At 41.7% G+C, this 27,498-nt stretch overlaps 1 protein-coding gene across 3 annotated transcripts in view; it reads left to right on the forward strand.

Moving 5' to 3' along the window:
• LOC144755103 (prominin-1-A-like) overlaps positions 1–23,490 on the forward strand; it is a 499,448-nt gene extending 475,958 nt beyond the window's left edge. Inside the window, exons 22-27 of one of the 3 annotated variants that reach the window (XR_013594842.1) lie at positions 1,017–1,106; positions 4,114–4,226; positions 9,978–9,995; positions 16,286–18,127; positions 18,231–19,027; positions 19,093–23,490. Coding sequence is in view for 1 of the 3 variants with exons in the window: in XM_078643612.1 (XP_078499738.1) it covers positions 1,017–1,106; positions 4,114–4,226; positions 9,978–9,995; positions 16,286–16,337 (273 nt within the window). In the remaining 2 variants the exon portion in view is untranslated. Of the gene's footprint in view, positions 1–1,016; positions 1,107–4,113; positions 4,227–9,977; positions 9,996–16,285 lie in introns of all 3 variants that reach the window. The other 2 variants (XR_013594841.1, XM_078643612.1) reach the window with 2 other exon arrangements.
• The last annotated feature ends 4,008 nt before the right edge of the window (positions 23,491–27,498 follow it).

Consider the following 27,498-nt stretch of genomic DNA (forward strand, 5'->3'; position numbering starts at 1 on the left):
ATGTTGTTTCAACTGAACCCATCTATAATGGAGTTATCTCTTCTTAGGCCAGCAATACGCCCATTGCAGCATCCACGTTTCTATCTCATCATCATTCTTGAGGAAAACCTGCCATCTTAAGAGACCTGAAAAAAACAACAGGTTTAAATAGATGCTGACCTGTCCCTGATGCGTCAATGTCGGTGTCCCATGTAATTACGATTTTATATCCATCGTTCAAGGAAGATTCTCCCATGTATTCCGGCTGACAATCGTAAAATGTGGATTGTGAATGGCTGTAATTCTATGTTGAATTACTGCAGTAGTTTGTTTGGAGCCCTCCCAAAAAGGAGTCTTCTTTTAAGTTTTAAGGTTGTGCAACGGCTCATAGCAGGATTACAGGAAACTGGTTATGTCTTGGGTGCATAAGTTTTCAGTAGTTCCCAAAGGCTGGAGAATAACATGGAATACTGGCTGCCTGACCGATAAATGTATTTTGTGGGAGCGACCTGCATGTTGAGCGAGAAGCTTACAATTAACACCCCTTCCAGACCTTTTATGATCTCAGTGTCAATATTGGACAACCCTGTATAGATTTAGACTGAACTTATTTCTGCTTATCAGTGCTGAGATGTATTTTTCAAATAGAGAAGCAAATCCTTGCAAGCCAATAGGAGACAACATCATGAGCCAAACAGAAGGGTTCTAAGAAAGAACAGTTACCACTAAGCCACAAAGTTATGTAAACTCCTTCCAGCTGTGCACCAGTCAAATCGCTGGTAAAGATAGACTTGGATAGGTTGCATCTAGTGTAGTAAGATACAGAAAAAGAAATAGTACACATCATGTTACTTTGTTCTTAAACACACAGTAGTATGTCTACATTCTTGAATTAGCTTGTACAGCTATGTGTGATGCTTCTTGATACCCTGTAGATTCGTTGTCAGAGGTATTGGTAATCGTAGCCTCTTTCCTACCCTGTAGATATAAGATAGCTTCATTAATTGGTATGACATTTTGCTCTTATCTCCCCTCAGCTAAGATATAATGCTGCGCGCTGTGGACCTATTGGGCAAGCTGCAAATTCGACATATGTTATGGCCTGCGATTACATCGTGGATACATTGGTGAGTAGATGTGTGAGTGCTATTGTGCAAAATGTGTAAATTGTTGGAGGAAGAGCAGAAAATCTTAAACTAAGCACCAAAAATATTTTTTTGTATTATCCTTATTTTAAGGTTCTACACAGCAATATCGCAAATAAACTAATCAAACTCATGTTCTAGGGAGGAACATAACTAAAAATTACAATAAACAATTTTGCATTAAAAAGTTTGGTTGACTGTGGGCATCGGACCAATTGCAAATATGCAGATAGGATTACACTACATTACCTAAAAAGCGATTGCAGATCAACATCAATGTCCATGCTAATCATAAATCAACAGAAAGGCTACATATAACCCTGCTCGTAAGAGCAAATTAGTGCATTACAGTTCACAATACACAGTAGATGTGGCTGTCCAACTTGGTTGGTGCACAGTCTGAGAGAGGAACAAATACTGAAGTAGATGTTATTACAACATTGTGGCACTGTTTAAGTATGATGGTAAATCTCCCTGTCCTGTTTGTGAGGCGTACATTCCGTGCAGCATAATTGGGCCTGCATGGTGGCATGTAGTGGAGGAAACATGTCTATTACTGTCCATTTAGTAAGGATAAATGGGCATACGTTACATCCGTCTCATTGAGGCCATTATGTACAGAGTTAAAGCGATCCATCCACTTACATTCCCTAGTTTTCAGAATTAAGCCTAAATCACCTCCCCTGATTCCCAGTGTGATTGCTTCAATGACAAACCATTTAATGGATTCTGGGGGATGGTTTAGCGTTTGAAAGTGTTTTACCATGGGGGCCCCCATGGTTCCGCACCTTATCCTGCTTAAGTGCTGCAGTATTTGGCATTTGACCTTTTGAGTTGTCTGCCCTATATAGATTTTGTCACAAGGGCAGACAATTGCATAGATGACGTTTTTCGTATTAGAGTTTGTATGGGTTTTCAGATCTGCCAAGCAGTTATTGTGGTGGAACTGTTTGGTTTCAATTGTCAAACTGCAAGCCTTGCACTTCCCACATTTAAAATGTCCCACTATGTCCGGAAGTTGCCTCATAGATTGAATGGTGGGTTTAGGCGCTACGTCCAAGAATGATCTGACCACATGGTCCCGGACATTTTTCCCTTTCCTGAATGCGTGCATGGGAGTTTCTGGTAACTGTTAGTCTTCTGCAACCAATGGCCAGTGTTTATTGACGATTTTCCGGATTTCATTGCTCCTTGTGTTGAAGGTCGTAACACAGATCAACCTGTCCAAATTCGCCTTTGGGTGTTCTTTGGGGGTAAGCAGCGTTTCCCTGGGGTTGGGCCATGATCTTTTTCTGGCCCGTTTCACCAACCGCTTTGGGTATCCTCGTCTGACCAGTCTGTTTATTAGATCATCAGATTCATTGAAATAGTCTTCTTTTTGAGTGCAGTTCCTCCTGATTCTCAGGAATTGCCCGAACGGCAGATTTTTGCGTAGTCCCCGGGGGTGGTGACTCCCATATCTTAGCAGGGCGTTCCTTTCGGTGGGCTTGCGATATAAGGTGGTGTACAGACAATCACTCGCTGATTCAATGGATACGTCGAGGAAGTCAATGGTTGATTTATCCTTATGGATGGTAAACTGGATATCCATTGATCTCCCATTGAGCCAATTAAAGAAGGTGAGGAGTTCCGTGTCACTGCCAATCCAGACCATGAAGACGTCGCCTGTATAACGTTTCCAATGTGTGACATGGTCTCCAAAGGGATTCAGTGCGTTGCAGATATAGTTTTGCTCAAAATTATCCATATAGAGATTGGTCAGGTCGGGAGCGAAGCTTGCCCTCATCGCCACACCCTTGGTCTGTACAAAGTGTCAACCTGAAAGTAAAATAAATGTTGTGTCATCGCTATCTCTAGTAGTCGTATGATAAATTTGGTTGGTACACGTGCAGGTAGGGTCCTTGTGTCTAGGTGCTTCTCCATAACTTGAAGGGCATGTTGCTGCAGAATGCTCGTATATAACGAGACAATATCCATTGTGACTAGAATTTGGGTGGCAGGATCAAAGGGCATGCCATCAACCAGATTTATTACTTGCATGGTGTCACAGAGGTAAGACTTGGTTATTTCTGCTAGGGGTTTTAGGAAAAATTCCACGTATTTGCACAGAGGCTCCAGTACCGAGTCACAGGGCAGATGGCCAGGAAAAGACAGATGCGGGGTTGTGCTACACGCTAGGCTGTGTCTACCATCATGCTTAGGCTAATTTCAGGTGTCGGCAGGCTCAGTGGAGCTGCGTGTTCCAGCATCACTTGGTAACCCAGGCCCCACGCAAGTTGATCAGGATGACTTTGCCTTTCTGTTCTGCCCCAGTCTCACCGTGAAGAGTACCACTTAGGTAACTTGGGGATTGGAGCAGAGCACCGATCATCCTATCCGGCTGCCAACTTGGCCACACCCTTGTGAACCATATTTAGGACACAATATTTCCATCAGACAATTTTTTTTGCAAATGGTATTCTGTTGTAAAACCCTTGTCTAACAGAGACACTGCAGATATTCTCAGATTAAATTATCCAGAAGAGAATGTTTTTACTATATTGAACCTTCCTTAAAGGTTTTGATGAAACACTCTGACGTGTGTCAGAGCTAGTGGCGAGGAAGTAAGCCCATTTCGTGACAGCACAAAGCCTTTTTTTGGGAATAGTACAACAACCTGGCAATAATGACTCTTAACTTTCTTGTAATTTAGGCCTCAAATTGTCTAAGTGGTCAAAACCTGTGTTGCCTTCTTCCATGGACATCTACAAAATGTTTTCCATCCAAACATATTAGTAAAATAATGATTTCCTTCTTAATCACCAAATATTCCAGTTCTATCCCTATGCTCCTTACTTTAAACAGCAGACTGGAGGAAACTTCTAAATAAGTGGTCAGTTTTAGTGCGTGCCAATGTAACATGTGTTAACTGTGGCCTTCATATGCCTAAAACAATACTATTATTTGCTACTTTTCATACAATGCTCCTCTGTTTTTCTTTTGTCTTCAGAATGCCTTTTGGTTCAGCCTGGGCTGGTGCACCATTTTCCTACTTCCTAGCGTCATATTAACTGTAAAGTTAGCCAAATACTACCGAAGAATGAAGAGTTCCGATGTTTATGAGTAAGTATTTTGGTTCGTACAGAAAAGAGCAAATTGAGGGGTTATACCATTTATGCCTAGGTTCTCCCTCTATCTTTGTTACTTATAATGATTGTTTTGAGCCAGCTAAAATATCATTGAATATTGTGTGGCCCTGAACACTTTCACTTAGGTCAGATCATCAAGAAGTGCTCACCCAAGCCTTGGACCTCTCCTTGAGTGTGGATAGAGGACCAGTTGCCTTTTACCTGAACTCCATTGATTAAACAAAACTCCATTGATTATTCAAAACTTTTTTCAGATACAAATAAGTAGCATGTAAAAGAGTCTATACATATCTAATAATACCAATGGTCAAGATGGAATCTTATTATACACTATGTTTAAATGCTTCACATAGCGGCCATAGGGATCATTACACACTGACCCTGTTTCTTCTTCCCTCACTAATACAGCTTCTTGCCTCACTTACATAGCAATCTCTTAATCTAAGAGACCCCAACATCCCAATCCAGTGTCTCACAAGTGCTGCTGCCTTTTCTGAAGGGTGGTACCTCTAAATGTGAAGGAGAACATGATTAAACCTTTTTCAGCCCTCAATCCACAAGTTGAACCCTAATTCCACCCCCTTTCTGCTACCATATGTTGCCAAGGTGGACACAAAATATTCAGCAGTATGGCTCTTAAATCATTTAGAGACCATGCAGATCTTGAAACCATTGCAAATAGAGTTTCATCTAGGGATGGAAATGGAAAGTGTCCTGGTGTTCATTTTGGAGAACGTAAAACTTGGCCCTTATACTGCCCTCCCCGCACCCTCACTAGTCTCATCCTGTTAGAACTCCCCACTGACTTTGATAGGCTGGACTATTCAGATTCCCTGCTTACAAGAGGTGAGACAGCAAAGGGTGAACTTTTCCTAGTTCTTCTCCATCCTCTCTGGAAGTAGGTAGTCCTTGGCTCTTCCATCTTTTTTCGATCGAATCAGAGGCCAGTTTCATGTCAAATTCTTCAGCAGTAATCATCCACCCATCATATTATAATATCAGAACAACCCCTACTCCCAACGGAAGTGAGGCACACGAGGGCTGCAGGTGGTTTAAGGCTTCTTTATTGATTCAGGCATCCTTCGACCCAGAAACCAGGAGAGAAACGTTTCGGCTGCCCAAGCAGCCTTTGTCAATCTATGTATACTCTCTCTGGCTTTATCCATAAGATCCTTAGGAAACCACCCACAATCAGAGTTTCACCAAAACCTCCAGTCTCATTTATCAACCACACAGACTTGGATGAATAAGAATTTGCTGACTCGATAACAACAAGACTGAAGTTCACCTTTTTTAGCCATGACATCTTGTGGCACCACACCCCAGGGCCCAATGAGGTGGGCTATTTCAATCCTTGATTGCCTCAGTAAAACCTTTAGGGCCTCATTTATGAGGCCTTGCGTCAGTTTTGCGCTGCCGATGCGTCACTTTTTGTGACGCATCGGTGGCGTAAAACATGCGCCTTGTTGCGCCATATTTAAAAGGTGACGCATCTAGGTAGATGCGTCACTTTTTAAACCCCTGCGCCACATTATACCTGCGTCAGGTATAATGTATGCAAAGGGGGCGTTCACACGCAAAAAGCCTCGTAATAGTGACGCAGTGAAATCTATGAGATTTCACTGCGTCACTTTTAGGACGCTGGTGCGTCAAAATCTTGCGCCTGCCTCACAGCAGGCGTAAGACTGACGCAAGCCCTTTCACATGGGGCTTTCCCCATGTGAAAGGACGCATTGCTGGAGTTGCGTCACTTTTGTGACACACCCCAGCAATGCGTGACTTTTGCGCTTACAGATACGTCAGAAATACTGACGTATCTGTAACTCCTTGCGACATGATGCGTCATATTATAAATATGACGCATCAATCATGTCGCAGGGAGAGCGCAGTGAAAAGTGACGCATCGCTGTTTTCACGCAGCGATGCGTCACTTTTCATAAATAAGGCCCTTAGATTCTATGTTGAACTTGTTATTGAGAGAGTGATGGTATGGAAAGGTCCTCCACATGGCACTGGACGTGCAGCCCTGCCCTAAGTGTCCCAACTGCATTAATGTCTGGATCCCTAATGCTAATTTTGTTTTTATAGGCAACCATAGATCATATGTGTGCACCATGACATAGGTCTGTCTCACAGATTGTGGTTTTGTTGGATCGGGATGTGCTCCCACAGCACTAGTCTCATAGTGGTTAGAGGCTACCACCTTCACCAAGAATTCCGCACTACGAGTGTGGTGGTGGAAGCATACCGTGTAGTGATCAGTAGTATTGATCAGTTCTGTTTTAACTTGTGTCACTGGAGTGAGGCCTACAAGCTCATACATTTAAAGTTCCGCTGCTGTGTGCTTAACTCATCCTTGGTGTACAGTAGTTTGGTTTAGTACTGTGCAGCACATCAATGGAGTTCCCACGCTGGGTTTATGTGTGCCTGGGAAAACTACAATGCAGGGATAAGGCAGTACGGCACTGTGCCTGCATGGTGAAAGCATGTGCTGGGTGTATGTGCGCCTGGGAGGGGTACAATACTGGAAGGATGTAGTGGTGGTCAGTGTTTGCCTGTGGAATGCATGTGCTAGATGTATGAGTGCCTGGGAGAAGAACAGTGCATGGAAGGATGTAGTGCTATGAAGTGCATGCATGTTAAATTAATTTGCTGGATGTATAAGTGCCTGTGAGTGGTCAGTACATGGAGGACACATAACTGTGCATTTTATGCATGTTAAATGCAGATGCTGGGTGTACTTGTGCCTGTGAGAGGTACCATACTCACATGCACAAGCATGTATTGATGTGCAGTGCATTCGGGTTAAATGCACGTACTGGGGGTGTGTGTGACTGTGCGTGGTATAGTACATGGAGGATACAGTACTGTGCAGTGTGTGTGTGTGTGTGGTAAATTCATGTGCTGTGTTTATGTGTGCTTGCAAATGGTATAGTACATGGTGGACTCTGGATTCCATTTTGGGAGACCCAGCTGCCTGGTGAAATATGAGGAGGTAGAGGAATCAGCCTGGCAGATTTGAGTATTTCTGTATTCCTGTGAGCTGGGTGAGACACATTGGAGAGGTGAGAGCTAGGCTTCCCCTGTACACTTCAAAGGGTGCTCTTTGATTCAGAGAGAGAGCTCACAAGGAAGAGTAGGGCTGATGCCCTCGACTAACCTTTTGATACGCCTATCACTGTGACCGACATCCAGGTGTGTACTCTAGTCACTCCCACCGCCTGTGTTGTGGGGCTATCAGCTTTGGAGTCACTCCTGCTGTGACAGACTGATTTCAAGAGGAGGAGGAGTGGGCACTTCAAAAGAAGCAGACCCCCAACATAAACTTCAGTGACTCAAGCCCTAAATTACCTTTGGTGTCTGGAAAAAGACAACAAGAAGGGAAGCTTGAGACCCCAAACATAGCCTGTCCGGCTGCTTGGCAGATGACAGTGTGAGAAGGAGAAGCTCTGCACGAGTTCTTCCTATGACCAGAACTTGGGGCCAAGGCCTGCTAGTCTCCCTGCTGGAGGAGAGGACAAAATCCACGGAATCCTAAACCACTTTCCCGGTAGCCTGGAGCACCAGCACGGGCGCTGCTTGCCAAGACCGGTGTGCCCTGTGAGGAAGAGGGAGCAAGGTCCAGTGGGGAAGAGGTGAGGCGGCGCGGCTAGGGCGACTGACTCTGGAATCTGGGGATCACGGTTCGATCCCTGGCACCGGCGGCAGATTAGCCCAGCACCATGTGACTCTGGGCAATAGCTTGCTTAATCTTCCCGACGGCCCCCAGCGCCTAGAGACCCTTACGAGTGATTGTGCGCTTTACAAATGTGGATTATTATAATCCTAAACCACTTTCCCGGTAGCCTGGAGCACCAGCCTGCTTGCCAAGACCGGTGTGCCCTGTGAGGAAGACGGAGCAAGGTCCACTGGGGAGCCCTGTGGCGTGGACTCCCTTTTCAAGGTGTGTGGAGATGGTTGCACCAATGGGGTCGTTGGCCATGCGCAGGATAAAGCCTGCGACCCCCATATACCAGAGGTGCACAGTGAATCAGCTGTTGCATCGATTGGGTAGTTGTGCATGGACAAAGTTGGTGACTGTGGTATGTTAGAGGAGGCCCGCAGTGTACTAAGCCATGTGCAGGGCTGGACCGATCGGGCCAGAGCCCTGTGTAGTGCAGAGCCTGCGACCCTGTATGCCAGGAGGGGATGCGGTGAGAAGACTGCTGTACAGTAAGAGCTGTAGCCTTGTGCGGTAGTGGCCTGCCGACCTGTATGTCAGGAGGACTAAGGACTTCACTGTGCCGATCAGGCTGGTGCACGTGTACTCTGTAGATACAGTAAAGCCAGAGGGGCTTACTGGGAGCATCAAGAATTGCAGCCTGATCTGCAATCCCCTGCAATCCCCCACCGGAGGAGTGAGACCACCCAGGGAGCATCTGCGCACCATCACCTAGATGAAGGACCCACATAAAATTCATGATCTTGGGCCAACTGGCTCCGAGCAAACTGGCTGCTAGTTAGTGCTGCGGCGCTGGAGCACTGGGACTGTGGACTTTAGATCAGAACCAAAGTGGACTCTTGAGACTCGGACTACTAGTGATGCTTACCCTGGATGTTGCTTATAGTAAATGAGGAATAACCTCTATTGCTAAGAGTGAGAAGGGAGTAGGACCTGGTGGGATCACCTGTAGAATCACTAGAGCCACGACCTCAGGGGGCTGTGTAGTTGTGTGTGCATATATTTGTTTTCTTTTGTGTTGATAGTGGTAAAAAATAAAATACTTCTATTTTTCTATAAAAGTGAGTATTTGGCAGGATAGTGATTTATTGCTGCCGCATGCATTTTGAGATGTGAGCCTGCGTCTACTTCCCTATCCACCTCCCCCCGAGGGAGCCTTGGACTGCTCAGACCACGCTAACCTGAGAGCCAAGTGCAGAAGGAGTACTTGGCCCAGCTACTCAGAATCCATAGTTGGTCGGGACCCTGGACATCAGGAGTAAAAGGCCTCAACCCTCTTGGTTAGGGACAGGAACCCCTGCGTCCCATGTGACACTCTGAAAGGGGTTTTGACAGGGAACAAGCCAATGTGATGGTCTTGTCAACTTTTCAGAAGAGGATCGACTGAAAAACATATTCCTTGTCAGAGTAGGACTCCTTACAAAGCTAGATTGTGCTAATGTTTGCTACTCTGGGTTTCCATTCAGTCCAATCAGCAGCTACATATAGCTCAGAATATGGCAGTCAGACTCGTCTTTTGTTCTTAACTAGTCTGATTGCACTTCGTTCTGGCTATCTCTTTTTGGTTTCAGTTTACTGCTTGAGATGTTGCCACCTTAGGGCTGGGGATTCCTCTGGATTTGGCCCCAGCTCTGTAATTGGCTGCCCTTAGACCTTTGTTAATTGACAAGTCAATAAATATTTTGTAATGCTTTGAAATCAGATCTATTCTTTTCATAAATTTTACAGTTGGCTACTTTTTCCCTAAAATTCTAACATCATAGCACCAAGAACCATCTTGCCTATGTTGCACTTAGAATCCCTCCACTCCCTCACTCACAGCTTCACACTTTTCATTGGTTTGCCTGTTACTATTGCTCACTGCAGTAAAAAACATATATATCAATTATATTCAGTGGTCTTTTTATGGGATCAGAACTAATAGAGCTGGTATTATTACAACTAATTGTAAAGTGTATGCAAATGCACAATGTAATAATGTTTTCCCTTTTTCTTTTTTACCAGGAACAATGGCTTAGAAATGTAAGTATTTTCTGTAATTCACATCATGATCTGTGACCACTTAACTACTTGACTTCAAACAGGGTTTAGAGTATCTCCAGGCAATGGTGCTGCCATTGTCTGTTGTGAGTGTATTTTGCCCATTGTGGATCTAAAGGTGCTTTGTTTAGGCACCAGCACTTCACACGATCTACCTCGCTTTGGTCTAATCTGATGGTCCTCAAGGATCCAGAGCTTTGACATCCTGCAGATCTTAATCAGTGAGTTTAATGCTCTACCCAATGGAGTTTGAGCAGTGCTCTAGCCCATTAAAACTCAAGAGCTTTCTTTCCCAACTTCGTGCGTTTGTTTCTTCCGTGGTCTCTGTCACAGGTTACATCTAGATTAGAGTCATCAGGGACCCTATTTGGACCTTCCACTTCTTAGGAGTGTTTCCAAACAAATAGATTGATTCACCTGTAGGAGAAATATATAGTAATAGTGTCTACTTAAATGTCAGTTGTAAAATGTTCATCAATCTGAGCCATACAAATTCCCACCATTCCAGCCTTCATTGTCTAAAACTTGAATTATTCAGCTGCAAACCACTGTTCTTGGGCTATACATTTTTGGGTGTATCTAAGTGGTAGAGATGGTCATTCAGGTAGGAGAATAACAACATCAGATTTTGTATAAAGTCTAAGTGTACATAGAAAGGAGTGGAAAATAAATCTTGATCTCAAAGACTCCATAAACTTAACCAGAAAAAATACCTAATTAATCCATCTCTGCTCCAGATTAATGCACTGCAGGCATCCACTCAGGTGAGACACAAGCATGGGAGCTTCATATCCATACAATTGACAACGCCAAATAGTTCTCTTTCCAAAAATAATGTTAGTTCAAAAGTCAAAAATTGTTTTAATCATCATAGTCGGGGGAAAAATTTGTTTTACAGGGAGCAATACCTTAGACCCCCAAAATAATTGACAGTAAAGATCGTACAGTATATCTCCTATAAAGACAACACTGGTTACTACTAGTGCCTTCACTGTGTCAATTTAAGCATTAGGGGGTCAGTCAGAGATGTAATTTTCTAAACATTGTACCTAATGAACAGTGGATTTGTGAAAAAAGTAAAACAACTTACAGTGGCTTGCAGAAAGCCTTTACCGAGAGGATTTAACCCTCTCGGGCTCCGAGAGACCTTTTTTTTAGTAATTAGAACATTCTGCCGTCTAGGGGTGGAATGTTCTAATAGCCTTACAGCCCTCCTAGTGGACTCTGCTGGCCATTACAGGCCCGCTCCCTTTAATGCTGGAGCGGGCTTTTAATGGCCGGTAGAGCCCGCTAGGTCTGGCTCTACGGTTATATTAAAAGCCTTATGTCAAAAGGCATGCCATTTGTAACATCTGGCCAACGTAACTTTGTATAGCTCAACCCAAGTTTTTTTGTGTTTTAGGACACCAAAAACTTTTTCGCATTAGATCTGTGCATGAAAATACTTACTCTTTTAAACTTTTAACATGCACATTTGTTAGTCGTGCTAAACAGAGCCTGGATTTTAAAACACTGTACTCCCAATCCTTAATAATCCCTGCAATTCAGGCTATGTATCAGTTTGTAAATTAAACTCTGTGTTGTATGCCAGGTACTTTTACGCTATATCTTTGTACATTACCTGCAGAAATATTAGTTGTTCTGAGGACATTGTTGCACTTGACTGTGAGAAGTTGGCCTGGTATATGATGTTCACTATTCTAGTGAGCACCTTGCACCAGTCCAAACAACCCCTATGGTGATGGTTGTAAAGTCAACCTTATAGACCAGCTATCCTAGAGGTAGTATGGACAAAGCAGTCTTAGGTTAAAACTTCAGAGAGCATGTGAAGCAAGCTGTTTTACCATATGTAACCCCTTGAATACCAAATGGAAGGACACCACATAGGTTATATATAAAATATATATGTATTTATTACTAACACAACCCCTCTGAACTCTTTGTGAGGTCAGAGGACGAAGCACACAACAAGTTACTTAATTATCATACAATAAGTTGCACAATATACAGTAGAGCCCTAGGGGCACGTAAAACCATATACTAAAATATTGGTATAAGTACCACGTCATGAACACAGGATAGGCCTGGGGCCTAGGTAATCGCTGGGACTACACTGAACTAACAAGAGTTAAGAAGCAGGAGGCCCACGGGATGCGTGTGCAGTGTCTATTCACACATGCGAGTTACCATAGGGAAACAATGGGAACGTAAGAGTTAGAAACTAGTTCTTTTAGGACACTTCCGGATGTACTAGGAGAAAGTCACTGAAAACTAGGACACTAGGATAGTCAATACCCACAGGAGCACCCGAGTGCCCGGGTTACCTCACCCACAGGAGCCGGGTGCATAGGTGTCAAGTTGTGTCGGGTTTCATCGCTGATTCCTAAGGAGACCTGTAAAAAGATGCTGCAGGCGACCATGAGAGAAGTGTCCGGTTGAATCCAAGGGCGGATCGAGGATGAAGAGTACCTGAAAGCAGAGGGGACAGAGTCTGGGTCACTAGCCAGTGACCAGGAAGGAACCAGGAAGGACCAGGCGATGTCGCGAAGCATTCAGGTGATGTCGTGAAGCTTGTCTCTGCAGCCACGTGGACCAGGAGACGATGACCAGGAGCTGGATACGGACTGTCCCACAAAGGATCTCGCTGTTGGCAGCGTCGGCTCTGGATTGGAGTCAACAGGCCTTGGCAAATGCAACCCACGCGGGAATCGAAGATGGGCTTCTGTGCAGACCAGCAAGGTCTGGTGGGCTTCTCCTTTTTAGGGAAGCAGGGGCCCATCTAGCGCAACCAGGCAGGTGGTTCACATTCAAAGGTTCGTCGTCACAGAGGCCACTAGCCAATGGGCAAGTAACCGGACAGACGCGTCGAGCACAAAAACACTAGCAGGCCCCACGCGGCACTCGGTGAGTGTGGAGGGCTGTGCTTCGTTGCAAAAGGTGCTCTAGGATGGGGCTTCTCAATCCCTAATGCACAACTTCGAAGGTGCCTCAGAAGCTGCACAAGTAGCAAAGAGCAGGTTATTCAAGATGGCCGGTCCCACGTCTCTCGTCGCCTCCACGGGTCTCAGCTTTGCTGTGGCTGTGGATCGGGGTCAAAGAAGTCTGGAAGTCTGGCTCTTGTTGGACTCTGTGCTCGGGCTCCGGCAGGAGCGTCGGCAAAGTAAACCGCAGATCGCTGAATGGTGCCTGTTTGCACAGGGTGGTCACTCCTTGACCACAAGGGAGATTCTTCAGTCTTATAGTTGCAGTAGAATGTCGAAGGTCCAGAGTTTCATTTCAAGTTTCAGTTCAGGATAAATCTAAAGTCTCTTGACTCAGCTCCTACCTATATACTAATCTGAGGGCTGGATTACCTGATAGGTCCCTCCTATGGATGGGATCAGGGAAGGGGGTGGTTACACCCCTTTCCCTTTGTCCAGTTTTGCACCAGAGCTGGGGCTGGAGTGCACCAGCAACTGGTTTGAACCGGGCTATGCATGGGACACCTTGTGTGCCCAAGCAGTGTCTCATTTCATTCTGCCCTCCCTGCCCCAATACACTATGACCTGTCTGGGGTGGTGCTAGCACCTCCCAAGACAGGAAACCTATTGTCCAAGCCTCCCTCGCTGGAAGGACTCCCAGCAGCAGGAGGTCAGACTTGTGTCTGTGGCAGCAGCATCCATTTGGTGATGCTGAGGCTCGGGTTAACTTTAACCGGTATTAAGAGGAACAACATGTCTTCTCCCTCTAGAAGGGTAGAATGCTACCCCCGTTGCCAGAACTGGTGAGGGGGTAGTATTCCAACGCGTATGACACCTTACACGACATGTTTTGATAAAGCCAAACCAGAGTTAGCATTTAACCGCGAGGATTATAATGCATTTAAGAGTATATGGTATGGCTATATCATAGAACAGCTATAAGGACATGGTTCCGAAAGCTTCAGACAGGCTCAGCTCATGCTAGAGCCTCATCTCACATAAAACCAAGCACTCTGCCTTCAGGATTGTTAAGGCCTGCGATAGGAGTGACTTATATGCATATATGTGTCTATATATAAGGGTAGGTATAGGAATACTATACCTAAGCAAGGGGTGATTACACGACCGTGCCCCAGCTGAGTGATCAGACAGTTGTGTCACTTTGGATGGCCAGCCAGGGGTGGCATAAGATATGCTGCAGCCACTGGTAGGCCTTGGGTGCACCTATGCCCTGGGTACCTATGGTACACTATACAGGGACTCACAAAGGTGACCCATTTCCCAATTGGTTATGTACCTAAAGTACATGGTATGAATTTAGAGAGAGAACAGCTGGGCTGTGGGTCTGATTAGCAGGCCCACAGCCACATTAAGTCGAAAACCAGTAAAGCAAAAAGCAAAAAGTGGGGTTACCATAGGAAAGCAGACCCTACTCTCCTACATTGACTTCCATTTCAGTACTTGCAGTTGATCAGCCTCCTCTTCAGAGCTCAAAGCCTCCTCTAGCCCCACCCCATCCAGGTGTTGCTTCATCAGTGATAGATCAGATTTGTGGTTATCCACACCTCAACTCCTAGTTTAGGATTTCATGCTTCTTAGGTGGAGGCTGAAGCTCAAGATGCATGTGCCCTGTTAGGCCAGTGTCCTCAAACTCCGGCCCTTATCTGAGACTTGCATTAGCGCTTCAGAGAACTCTGGGTAGCAAGCCTATCACATACCCTTCGAAGTCCTTGCAGTGCAAGGCAGTTAAGCTTTTAAGGCCAGTGAACACTGTTAAATTCAAATGCATCATGTAAAATGTAAAGTCATGTGCCCTATACATATTTGTTTCCCATTTTCAAGCACATAAAGGCATCTTTCTGGTCCTTACTCTCAGGAGTGATCACTAAATAAGTTAATATATCATACTCCAAATAGTCCTATTTCTTTTGAGTCGAACTTGCTGGATTTTTGCCCGCCACTAATGTATCAAGGCTTCAAATGCCTTCTTGAAGGAGATTTTATTCTTATTTGCAATGATGTACTGTTTATGTTATTTTATTATTTGGTTCAATGATGTGAAGGGCAATAAAGCCACTATTCTATGGCCAACAATTTAGGGCTGAGTTGTAACCATCTCATCCTAATCCCTGCAAACATATAAGGTGACGGGCTTTTCGGGGTGTTGGTGCACAAAGTTAAACACACAACTGTTATTACAAAAACGTTAGATTGGACGAATAACTCATAACTCACCAGTGAGCTGCCAATTTGGGTCCCACTTCATAAGAAACCACAATAGCAGGAGGTTGGATTAGCGATAGCCATGGATGCAGGAGCTTTCTATTCTATTTCTAGAGGCCTGAATCAGATTGTGATGCAGTACAATTCACCAAATTCATGAACCAGGTTACCACAGTACATATGCATAGAGTCAAACCCCACTGTACCTCAAGCAAATGCAACACTCCAGAGTTAAAAAATCTGAAAACGCTAGTGAGAGAGAACTGCTGTCAGCATGCATCTGAGGCACAGATTGTGATGGAAGTTAAAAACCTGCAGAAATATTACAAAGTGGCCAGTCTGTCAGCCAAAGTATATACCTGTAATCACACCAAGGAGAGAGTAGAAATGTCTTCAAAGGAGTAATTCAAAAGGTTCTTCCCTTCCACCAAGTACAGCACAAATTAATATTTCTGCTAAGATTGAAAGGAAATTGATAGAATAGCAGTAGCCCATTGGCTTTCTGTGGCTATTATACCCTGCCTGCTCATTCACCAGCAGCTAATGTCATTGTTGACTGGCATAACTATAAAAAAATATGCTCAATCATAAAATCGATTAATATGATTGCCTTTGCTGGGGATCCTTTCCTATCTACATCAATGTGGAATCCACCTGATAAACTCATGCTGTAACCAGACCAGAGGCTTGTATTGTACTGGGGAAAACCTAATGGTCCTTGCAGGTTGTGTGCTGGTGAAACATTCTTCACTGGATCATAGACAACTGTGAAACTCAGTGGCAGAATCAAGCCAGAGCAGGGAGCATCTTCTCGTGTTCCAGACATTAATATTTAGACTATAAATGTTACCTTAATATACAATATTTAGTTTTCCCATATTGATTAAGCAGCCCCATGTCAAGATTATGCTCTGTGTTCTACACAGCACATGAGTAGGATTTGAGTGTGAGTTCATTTAGGTAATGTGTTACAGGCGTTTGTGCATCACATTTAAGTAAAAATAAAAAACGGGGCGATGAAAATGTTCCTTATTCAATATGTTCAGTGCCCGATTTGCCACAGATTAATACATTTTTTTCCTTTTATAGGACAACAAACTCCGAGCAGTTTTTGATTCCTCGTGCTGCTGCAAAAAAATGAAAATGGGAAAAGCAGTGGCAATTCGGGATCAATAGAAACAGACATACATATATCTAAATCAAAGAAATTACTTCTAATCTGTGAAATTCCTCAAATACATTTCTGGTGCTTTCGATGGCTGTACAGTGCAGCACAGACCCTCTTCTTTGCATTCAAATCTGCAGTGCAAGTTTTTAAAGAACAGTCAAGTTCCGGTGCCTTACCAGAAGACTCAACAAATTGTCAGCCACTTAGATGTGATGGGCATGTTTGAATTTAGAAAAAATATTTTTTATATGACAGTTCTATACACTTATTCTCATTTTTAGGAAACTGTACTATAGGACAAGTCCTTTATTTATCCTGACATAATATGTTCTTGCAATTATTCTGAAAATATGTCTGCTTCTCATCAGGATTCCCATTTGTGAAATCCTTACTTTGTAAAAAAAAAAAAAAAAAAAAAAAAAATGAAGCATTCACGTGCAACCACATGATTTTACTGTAAAGAAATGTGCCTTGTACACCTAGCCATACTTAATATACTTTGTCAGACATGTATTTTCCTCTTTTTATGTCATGGACATACCCTATAGGCTCAATAGCGAAATATTCCTCTCTCCGCTAAGAAACAATCCCAGTTTTCATTTTAGCAAAGCAGTCAAGGTCTTCCTAAATTAATAACCGGTACCCATCTTAAAATGTAATTTATTTGTCTTATGAAAGACTTGTGGGGTCATATTTGGTGGTATGGGAGAACTGAACTGCTGTAAGTCAGAGGTACACTCATCACAATAAATTGAGTTCACTTATACCCCATTTGAAGTAAGTAAACCGCGGATTGGCCGCCAGCAGAGTCCCTGCCACTCAATTAAAAGCGGCCACATGGTCTCGACATTTCAGGTATTTGGAGGACCGTCCTATTTAGCTCTGTGTTTCTGATTAATATTTTTCCTTTGTCGGTCCTCCTTGGTGAGACATAATATTCACAGGCAGTAAAAAGAAACAAAGACTGGCAAGTGGACGAAATGATCTCCTTGCATAATGTAGTCAATGTTTTTTTTCACAAAATCTTGCTTATGAAATTTTGTAAAAAAAAAAACCAATAAATGTTGACCTGGAAAAAAACATGGCAGCGACTCTGCATTTAGCTCTGCCAAACGTGCACGTTTCAACACAGAGATCCTCAACCTGGCAGAGTGAATCTCTCACTATTGCGGGTTGGCAGGCCCATCCATCATAAATTAAAAGAAGGTAGAAAATGGTTATCATATTGGCAGTAGGTAACTGGAAGAAACAGTGAAGGAAAGAGAAACATTGTCCAATATATTTTTTTAAAGTTCATTCTATGCCATAATGTGCACAAAATTGCTGACATTTTCACAATCATTACCTTTGGGAAAACCCTGATGATCCCCATGTGTATCTGCTGCTAGCTCTTTTCATGCTGCAATCATCTTCGAAAACTGTGTATTGAAAAATACTCAAACAAACAACATTTTAAAGACAACATGGACCCACACATAAGCCAGGCAATCATAAAAACAGAATAGAACAACTAAGAACATTTCATATTTAAGAAATAGTTAAAAATCCAAATAGTTAATAACAAGCAGGGGAGCTGAACTGAACCATTTAAATGAGCCAGTGCTGCCTACTTATGTCTTATCCATTTACCAAAAAAAATGCTTTCTAGGTCGAGCCTTGGCAGCGCATGCGCTGCTCTGCGAGGCATGCTGTATTGAGGTATGGACTCGAAGCTCAGGCCACACTCCGCCCCCATGTTTCATTGGCTTGTGTCATTGTCCACTGCCAGAGTTTGAGCTATTGGCATTGTAAATGACAATGCCTTTTATTTATCTGTTTTAAAAACAACACATACATAAAAGGCATTGTCATTTACAATGCCAATAGCTCAAACTATCATAAATGCGAGACCTATTTCATTGCAAATGCTTGTTTAACCTTTCAAGAGTACCCCTCGATGTGGACAAGCACGTAAAACAACACAAATCCTGCAATCCACTCATGTGAGTAAAAAAAACATAAAAGCTTTGTCACTCAGTATAATTTACAAATAATTAAGACGTCAGCAATCCTTAATTCACAGAATATTTATTGTTCACAAAGAATTGTCAAATCTTCCATGGTATAAAGCATTGAAGTATCTGATCAAGTCCATTACACACCATATGTTCCTCACACTGTATACATTTATTTAAGAAGAAAAATACCTCAAAGAGGCTTTTTTCCGCTTGTCACATGTGACTTAACTTTGCATATTTTAAAGGAGCATAGTGCACATTTCTGCAACCAGTGAAAGGTATCACCATGGATGAGAATTCCATGTGGCTGCCAATCCCTCCATTACAGCCCCTGTGTGAAGGACTATAAGGCTGAGCCAATTAACATAAAGGCCGGTCTATTCATGAGGAAATTTTATTGGCTGCCAACTGGTTTATTAGCCTGAATACACTGTGCTTCACCACTCATCCTATTCCTCCATTGTCACCATTAGCAAAGGTCACTGGCTATAAGGAAACAAACCATGGTTGTGCAGTGCTGTGCATAAGGACAGAAAGCATGCAATAGTGTGTGACTTCTTTCCCATCCTCTTCCCGATACTGAGTGCCAGGTGAGGCAGTATGAAAGGAGACTGTCTACAGAACTACCTAGACAGGACCTAACCCACACCGTTTGTAGTCCGGGGCGTAACGCAGGACCCCGCAGCCCCCCGCGGTGCGGGGGCCCCCTCAGCACAGCACTCTAGCTGCAGGGCTCCTGATTGAGCCCGGAGGGCCTTGCAGGGAGGCCCCCTCAAGGTTCGTTACGCCAGTGTTTGTAGTGCAGCTACCTTCGATCTCTAGAACTACGCTGAGCAAGTTAAGAGCTAGTGCAGAGAGAAAGCCCAAATAATTGAGTAAAGTTTAAAATGTTCATCTCAGCATTTTATTGCAGAGTTGTGAGGAGGTTTAGCTGAGCATTATGGACATTATATTAGGACTGTGTGGGCAAACTCTTCCTGATTGTGAGGTCTATTACATGTTGATCATGATATTAATTATGGTGCAAATACACCCCAATTGTTGGGGGAGACTTGGTGAGTATGTAACATACAAAAGCCCGGTTTTGGAGGCACTTAAACACTGAATTGAGGCACTTGTTTCCTACAGGCTACATTTGAGTACCGTTTGCTTTTTGTGGATTCACCAATACATTTTACTGGTCAGGAAGTGAGTGAAATTCTGAATTTGTCAATATTTTATATGGGTTGTAAATCACTTGTGCAAATCAGTGAGCAATTGCTTTCTGAATATCAGCGACTTTTGTTGTGATCAAAATGAATTCTTATCTCAACATTAAAAATGCATTCTTACCGTACGGTGATATCATGTTGAAGGCAAGAACCAGTTTATGTTGGTTATGATTAGGCCTCCCAGTTTTCTGTTTTTACTGACTTTAACAGATAAATACAGACAGAAAATTATTTATTTTCTTGTCTGTATTTATTTTTAAAAACAGAAAAATATGGAAAGTAGGTCTTCTTTGGATGACTTTTTCTACTGTCAATCATGAGTGCCAGATCAGTAGGAGTACAGATTGAGAGGTAGGGGGAATGAAAAAAGACCGTAAATGTGGAAAAATACCCATTGAAGCATCATTTATACAGAAAGCACAAAATAAAAATGGATAAATACAGACAAAATGAGCAAAAAATAAATATGGATAAATATAGACGGAAATGTCGAAAAAATAAAAACCATAAAACAGGGAGCCCTAGTTCTGATGCACATTTCATAGCGATTTTGAAGACAAATTCAAGAGTATATGGGGATATGAAACCTTTATTTATCCGTGCTGGTGCACTTTAAGATATTTTTGACTCACAATTGTCCAAATGTGCTTTAAAACAGCGTTTGATTCACACGTGATAAAGAATATTCAGGTGGATAATTTCTAAACCTCCAATTGTTTATTATATATCGCTTAAATTAGAATAATACGCAATAAGTGCTTTAATAAGGGCACAAGCGGCTACTGTTCTCAGAATTCCTTGGAGAGAACCACATACTTTCACTAAAATAGGTCATGTAGAAATTAATTTTGCTTTTACAAAAGTTTGAGCCAATCATAAAAAATTCAATTTTGTTTCTGATTAGAAACAGTTCAGATGAGAGATGAAACTTTACAATACACTCTGTCCAAACTGTCTTTTATATTGAACTACATTCGATTATTCAAAGATAATCATAAAAGTGCATAGCAAATAACCTAAACAAAACATTAAGATTCAGTGGTCATAAAAAGTCCTACAGAATAATCCACAGTTTGCAAGAATGAATAATAAATAATGTTGTGTTTTAGGTTTACAAAATGTACACAAAAGGGCAAAGTGCATAAGTGTTTGTGTAGAAGATTCATCGCAAGGATGTAATAATATTTATTTGATTAATCTTATTGTTCCAACCGAAAAAGAGTCAGATAGAGGTCTATGCTGATTGTGGCTTGTATAATTGCATAGTTCAGGATCCTTGCTTTAATCCTCCCTTTGGCTTCTCTGTTTATGGAGGTTAGTGTTAAATACATTTATTCACCCTATGAATTTACCCTTTTGCAATTAGATGGCGGGTGGTAATCAAATCAAATCTGTCAAGGGCTTAGGCCATCTCCTTAATGTGACTTAGCCACAGAATCTTGGGGCATATTATCAAGAAAGGGCGTTACATTATCGCCAGGAAACTGCCGATAAAGCGGCGATAATGGGCTTGATAATATGCTCTATGAATTCCAATCGAAGCCCATGTTAAATGTGAAGACATCTATTATGGGCTTCGATTGGAATTCATAGAGCATATTATCAAGCCCATTATCGCCGCTTTATCGGCAGTTTCCTGCCGATAAAAGCGGCGATAATGTAACGCCCTTTCTTGATAATATGCCCCACTGTGAACTAGTTCACACCCAAGACAATTTGCTGTTTTCTCTCAATTGAGAGAGGCATGAGTGTTTCCCCATGTAGATACCCATAAAAGCATTGGCGTCAATTTGATAAGATCTTCCACATAAGAGAGGCCTATTTTTTCATAAAGAAAATAGTGACAGCAGCATGGAGGAAGGCCTAAAAAACACTCACAGAAACAATGTTCTTCTAATTGTAGTTTATCAGTGTTTCGGTAGCCCCATACATCAATACTGGCAGACACAGAATAGATTTTTTCTTGGCCAATGAATAATTAATTTTATTAGAACTTTGAAATGTTGGAATTCTAGTATAAGAAAATTGAGTAGCAGAGGCATTATAGGTTCTGGTGCATGCCCTCTGTCCCAGCATTACAACTCTGGCTAGCTCTGTATTTATTAGAACATTCTGTACTTAATAGAGGGAATGTTGCCATTGCTTGATTAGCCTTATGTTGAATGTTGTATCTTTTGTTAAGTCTCCTCTCTCCTTAAATTTGCCCTTTGTGGCTTTAACCCAGGAAGACTGTATTTAAGCGAGCTCTGCAGTGGACTAGACCTTTGAACACTGGTATCTTGGGATCTCTATTGAAGATAGTGGAACAGCCCTCCACTACATTCCTGTGTTCCTCCTCAGCCTCTCAGTGTTTCATTTAAAACATTATTTTTTCTGATAAAGGTCCCATGCTAGCCCAAGGCTAATTTGTTCAAATATCTGCACATTGAATAAAAATAATGGCGCATATAGCTGAATTAAACACCCTACAGGTAATATCTGCAGTACAAGCGACAACTTTTTAATAGGTGAAAGATTACACTTGTACCCTAGTATGACATTTAGTGGTGTGCTAAGAGGTAACTTAAAAATATTGTTTTATGGAACAAGCAGTTAATGGAATCATGTGCCTTCCACTAGGTATGGTGTAACAGACACTACATTGCTTAAGGATGTAATGAAGGCCTGAGACAGAAGGTAGAGAAGCATGGTGCTTAGTAAGAAAAGTTAATGATGAAGGCAAAGAAAGGTCTGTGTCAAAGAGCAGAGAGTGCTTGCATGGGTGGGTAGGGCAGAACCTGGGCAATCTGGAAGCAGCTTATATCCTATCATCAGTTCTACCATTCTATGTTTTGGTGATCTATTTTGCCTTATTGGAGGCTTTACACTTCTAGTGTTACCCTGTAAGAAGCAACAGTCCTTTTGTTTTCAGACCACGGTGTACCACTGCATAGTTGAAAAAGCAACATCTATTTAAAACATATTTAAACCATAAAGAAGCAGTAGGCCTATGTACTTAATGTTTGAAAACCCCATCTCGGGGCCTCTCCTAAATGAAGGTACCAGACATGAATTTGTTATCTTTGATCTTGTGCACAGTACTTTTTCAGGCAACACTGAAGCATGATTAATCAATTAATCCTACAAAGCATTCAAAAATAATTAAACACTTTGATATATGAAATGGGATGAGCACGGAGTTCATTCTCAATCAATGTATCAAATCTAGAAACTTACTTGCATTTCTTTTGGTTATGTTTACGTTTCATGTGTCAATGAAAAAGGTTTGCTATCAAGAGTTAAATGCACTGAAAATGTACAATGCTGCTGTTGTACAATAACTCACTCTCAAAACGTTGCATTTTTCTGGACTTCACAAAACTGAAGTCTTTTTTCAAAACTATGTTGCACTAACTTTTGATGACGCATGTGACCAAACGTTTTAAAATTATGTTTAACATTGTTATTAATAATGTTATCTGGGTTCTGTGATCAGAGTGGTTAATTCATCATTCATTTTGTATTGTGTCCACGATCTGCCTCAGAACTCTGGGATGTTGTAGTTTAGTGCTCCTTACTACCTATGTCACCTCTTTCTTCCTGTAGCTCAAGAATCACATCCCTTTCTACTCTTTTCTAGCTGTTCCTTCTTTCTTGTTATTTTGATGGTTTGAGTACATTACTTTTGTATGTATTTATTGTAATAAAGATTCTTTTGCACATTGATTTACATTTTGTTGATAGCTCTTTTACAGCACCGTAAATAATGTACTTGTATTTATAGTTGTAATATTAGAATGTTAATATTAGAATGCGATTATTGCCAAATTAAAGAAATTCCTCTCACACCCTGAGTGGCGTTGGTACAATTGACTTCATTATGCGGAGGTTTTATGATCTTGATATATTTTCTTCATTAAAGAGTCTCTTTTTAAATTACATGTTTGTTTATTTAGGTGTACGTTCCAAATATAAATACACAATTATTAATATTATTAATGTCGTCATTCATTGCAACGTGATGAGTCACTTTGCTTGAATGAATTCAAGTTTATTTTGGCACAATCTGAATTATTTTTTCTAGTTAGTGTTATAAAATAATGAGCAAGACTTGATAGAAATAGATATCTTGGTTTCTCAGTCATTGCTTTTAAACAATAAACAAGATTTCACAGACTATCAGTAAGTGAAAGATTAGAGGGTCTTTACTACTGAGTGTTTATTTTTTTAAATGTCAACAATATTGAGACAGAATATATAAACTGGAACAAAGTGTTCACCTTTCATTGCTGAAGGCTACTGGGAAGGCTCATTTACTGACTCGCTGGAATAGCCACTGTTAGGCAGATGGGAACAGCAGCTGCTGTTTCTTATTGAACATTAGTTCCATTGTTCACACAAGGTATGCAGCTATGAAGATCTTTAAAACTTGCTACCAAATTTTAACCTAAAAAAACTAACCTCTAATTTTTTAACTAATCATTGTATGAATTTTAAAGGCATGTGAAATGTTAGACCTTAAGTTCAGGAGTTATGACATATTTTCTGGATAACCACTGGCTATATAAGTAATTGTCATTTAGACTACCTCAAAGTAAATGGATCTCAGGTAAGTATATTGGGCTCCTGGCCTGTTTCCAGCCCTCGTTAATCTGTGCTACCAAACCCCGTATTGCAGTACGGTCCAATAGTAGTTTAGGAAACGTTTTGGCACTTAAGTATTTAGTTACATCTATTTTATAGCTTCTTTATCAAAATCTTGATTAATTCAATATTACTGTTCATGAATATGCTTATCTCTATTCGCCATGCAATCTCAAAGTTCATTTGGATTCTGTCCTTCACAATATTACCTCAAGAATGTTTCTGCTCCATGTGCGTTCCTATATATCTCTTCTAAAGTACCTACACATATTTTGCTTGGTCTTCAACTCTTTTTCTGGCCTCCAGTAGGACGAATATGGATAGTATTTTCATCAGAGCCCTGTTGTGCTCCTCTAAATGGGCAGCATATTTCACCTCTATGAAGTACACACTAGTAAATTTAGTGTTGCAGGATGCACTACTGGTCTGCAAATGGCCATATTAAATTGATAAACCAGCATTGCCAAAACCAATAGGCCTGGCATTAGCTGGCAGCCTTTTGGTAATTTTTGTTTTGTTTTGTCATGATTTTTGCGCTACTTTATTGTTTGGGAAGCTGCTGGGCCTTCAGCAATGTAAAGAAACACTTTGGCTGAGGGTAAAAATGTTTTTTGGTCTCAAATAAGCACATATTGCCACAGTACTTCCTGGCCTTGAGGGAACTACTTTGTGTGTGGATGTGCTCCTTGTGAAAGGGCTGCATGATGTAACTTATATTAGAACATTGGAATTTTGAGGGCTCCATTGAAGACAATGGAGTGCTCCCTGCTTCTACGGGCGGTAAAGGCCCGCAGAGCAACATTCCAATGTTTTACAACGGCCTCTCTGAGCTCGAAGGGATTTAAATCCCCTCGAGCTTCGAGGAGCCTTTGTTTTATTTGTTAGAACATTCTGCCCTCTAGTGGCAGAATGTTCTAATAGCCTTAGAGCCCTTCGTAGCAGGGCTATATCGGCTTTTAAAGTCCTGCTCCCTTATTAAAGTCCCTCACCTTTGGCTCGGGCCTTTAACGCAGGAGAGGGCCTTTAATAGCGGGTATAGCCCGGGTTATAAGGCTATAGTGAAGTCAGCCAATGGCTCATGTGGGCCGACGCATTTCCCCTGATGCATGCAGTAGTGGGAGGAAAAAATGTGATCAACACAACCTCACATGGATGTCTAAAAACCCTTATTTTTATTAAAATCAAAAGGTCTTGGCTAACACTCACCTAAAAATGGCAGTTGGTCTGGCATTGGCTGCTAGTCTCTTGCCTTTTAAGAAAGAAGGTAAGAAAGTAAGAAAGATGCCCCGAAAGAAAAAAGCAAAAGAAAGAAAAAGAGAGAAAGAAAGAAGGAAGGAAAGGCAAGGAATTAGATAGGAAGGAAAGAATTAAAAGAAGGAAAGAAAGACATCAATATGGTAAGAACGAAGCAATTAAAGAAGAAATTAAAAAGAAGAAATAAAAGGAAGGAAAAGGAAAGGAAAGAAGGAAGGAGAGAAAGACATGGGTAAGAAAGAAGGTGAGAAGGAAGGCAAGCAAGAAAGAAAGAAGCGAAGAAAGCAGGTATGAAAGCAAGAAGGCAACAAGGATGGAAAAAAGAAGAAGGGAGGAAGGAAAAAACAGAAAAAAGGAGGATGGGAAAAACAAAAGAAGAAAGGGAAAAAGAAGGAAAGAAAGAAGAAGGAAAAAATTGGATGAAAAGATGGAATGAAAAAAGAAGGCAGAAAGAAAGGAAAATGCAAGACAGAAGGCAAGTAAAGAAGGCAATAATGAATGGCAAGAAAGAAGAAAAAACTAAGGAAAGATGTAACGAAGGTAAGAAAGAAGAAAAGCAAAAAGAACGAAAGATAAGGAGAGAACGAAAGCAATGAAGAAAGAAAGAAAGAAATGATGGAAGAAAGACACAGGATAGTACACTTATGCTCACGGTTATTGTGAGCTGCTGTTTGTATTACTGTTGTCTTTCAAAAGGCTCTGTTCTCCACAGCTTTTTCAGACTAATGATAGAGCGCCATGTTATTTTGAAAATTGTAGGGGTGCACCATAATCCTAAGTAGTCAGCACCCGAATATTTAGAGGACCCAATTACCGTGTGACATTAGAAACGTAGTACTAGGCCGAGATCAGTGCATTATGTAGTGGTGTGCTTATGTTAATTGAAGACTAATACAGTGTGTTTATTAAAGAATATGCTTTGGGCAAATTTTTGCTTATATGTGAAATGTTGCATTAGATTTAAACGTGCCATATTATAGTTGCACGTGTAGACTGCTTCAGCATAAGGTTTTAACATGAGAAATGTGTTGGTTTATAGTGAAACAAGAATTAATGCTTCAAAAATGATTTAAAATGTAATGCTTGTGTTATAATAGAAAGTGCAATTAAACGTGTAAAGGCCTGGGACAACGAGAAAGCCAGTAGTGGCCTAACTGATTTCCTTGGCTTAGCCAGAGGCAGTGGGTTTGAAATGGGTAATTGTTCTTGGGAAAAGGCTCCGTGTATAGTTGAATTTTAAAATGTAACTTGGAACATGAGCAAGGTTTTTTCTCATACATTTCCTTTGCAGGTGCAAGGCCATGTAGCTCGTTAGGTAGAATGATCCATTGTTTAGGAGTTAGGCCGATAGGAATGAAGATGAAGGGAGCCGCCTGGAATGTCAAGAGGCAACATTTGGCGGAGAAGGTGCCTGGGACCCAAGGACACACCAATGGTTTTTGGAAGAGGATGGAGCCAGACTGAAAAAATCCACCAACAAGCACCTGCCTAGAGAGGTGTAGCGAAGGCAGGCTTACGGATTTTAAGGTTTTGTATTAGGGACAGCACCCCGAGGGTGGAGGGCAGAATTGGAGGAGACTTAGAGAAGAGCAGACCGGAGTCGGGTTAGAGAGCGGAAGTAGTCTTGGATTGAATAGAGATGTAGGAGGTTTTAAGTCTAGCAGGCAGGAGAGGGTGTAGGAAGGAGCATGTTAGAACGAGCTCGGTAGCTAGACTTCTTATTGAAAAGTGAATGTACTTCTGAGGAAGTTTTCACTGCTGACACCTTTTTCTCTTGCCTGGGAGGATGTTAAGTAGGGATGTCACCTTAGAGTTAGAGTAGGGCTAGTATAACAATTATGTTTCCTACTTTTTGTAAATGCAGTTCAAACTTCAAGTTGGAACGATTATTGTATGTATAATGCTTCTGGAGTTTACTTTGCTCTTTATTCTGAGTCGTCTGAGACTCCTGCGTAGGATTATGTTTGTAATATTATTTCTTTAGTAGCGAAGAAGCAGCAGTAAGATAAAAAACAATACAAAATACAAAATTTACAACAGCATTATCAG

This window comes from Lissotriton helveticus, chromosome 5_1, assembly GCF_964261635.1.
Source record: "Lissotriton helveticus chromosome 5_1, aLisHel1.1, whole genome shotgun sequence".
In the NCBI taxonomy this organism is placed as follows: domain Eukaryota; kingdom Metazoa; phylum Chordata; class Amphibia; order Caudata; family Salamandridae; genus Lissotriton; species Lissotriton helveticus.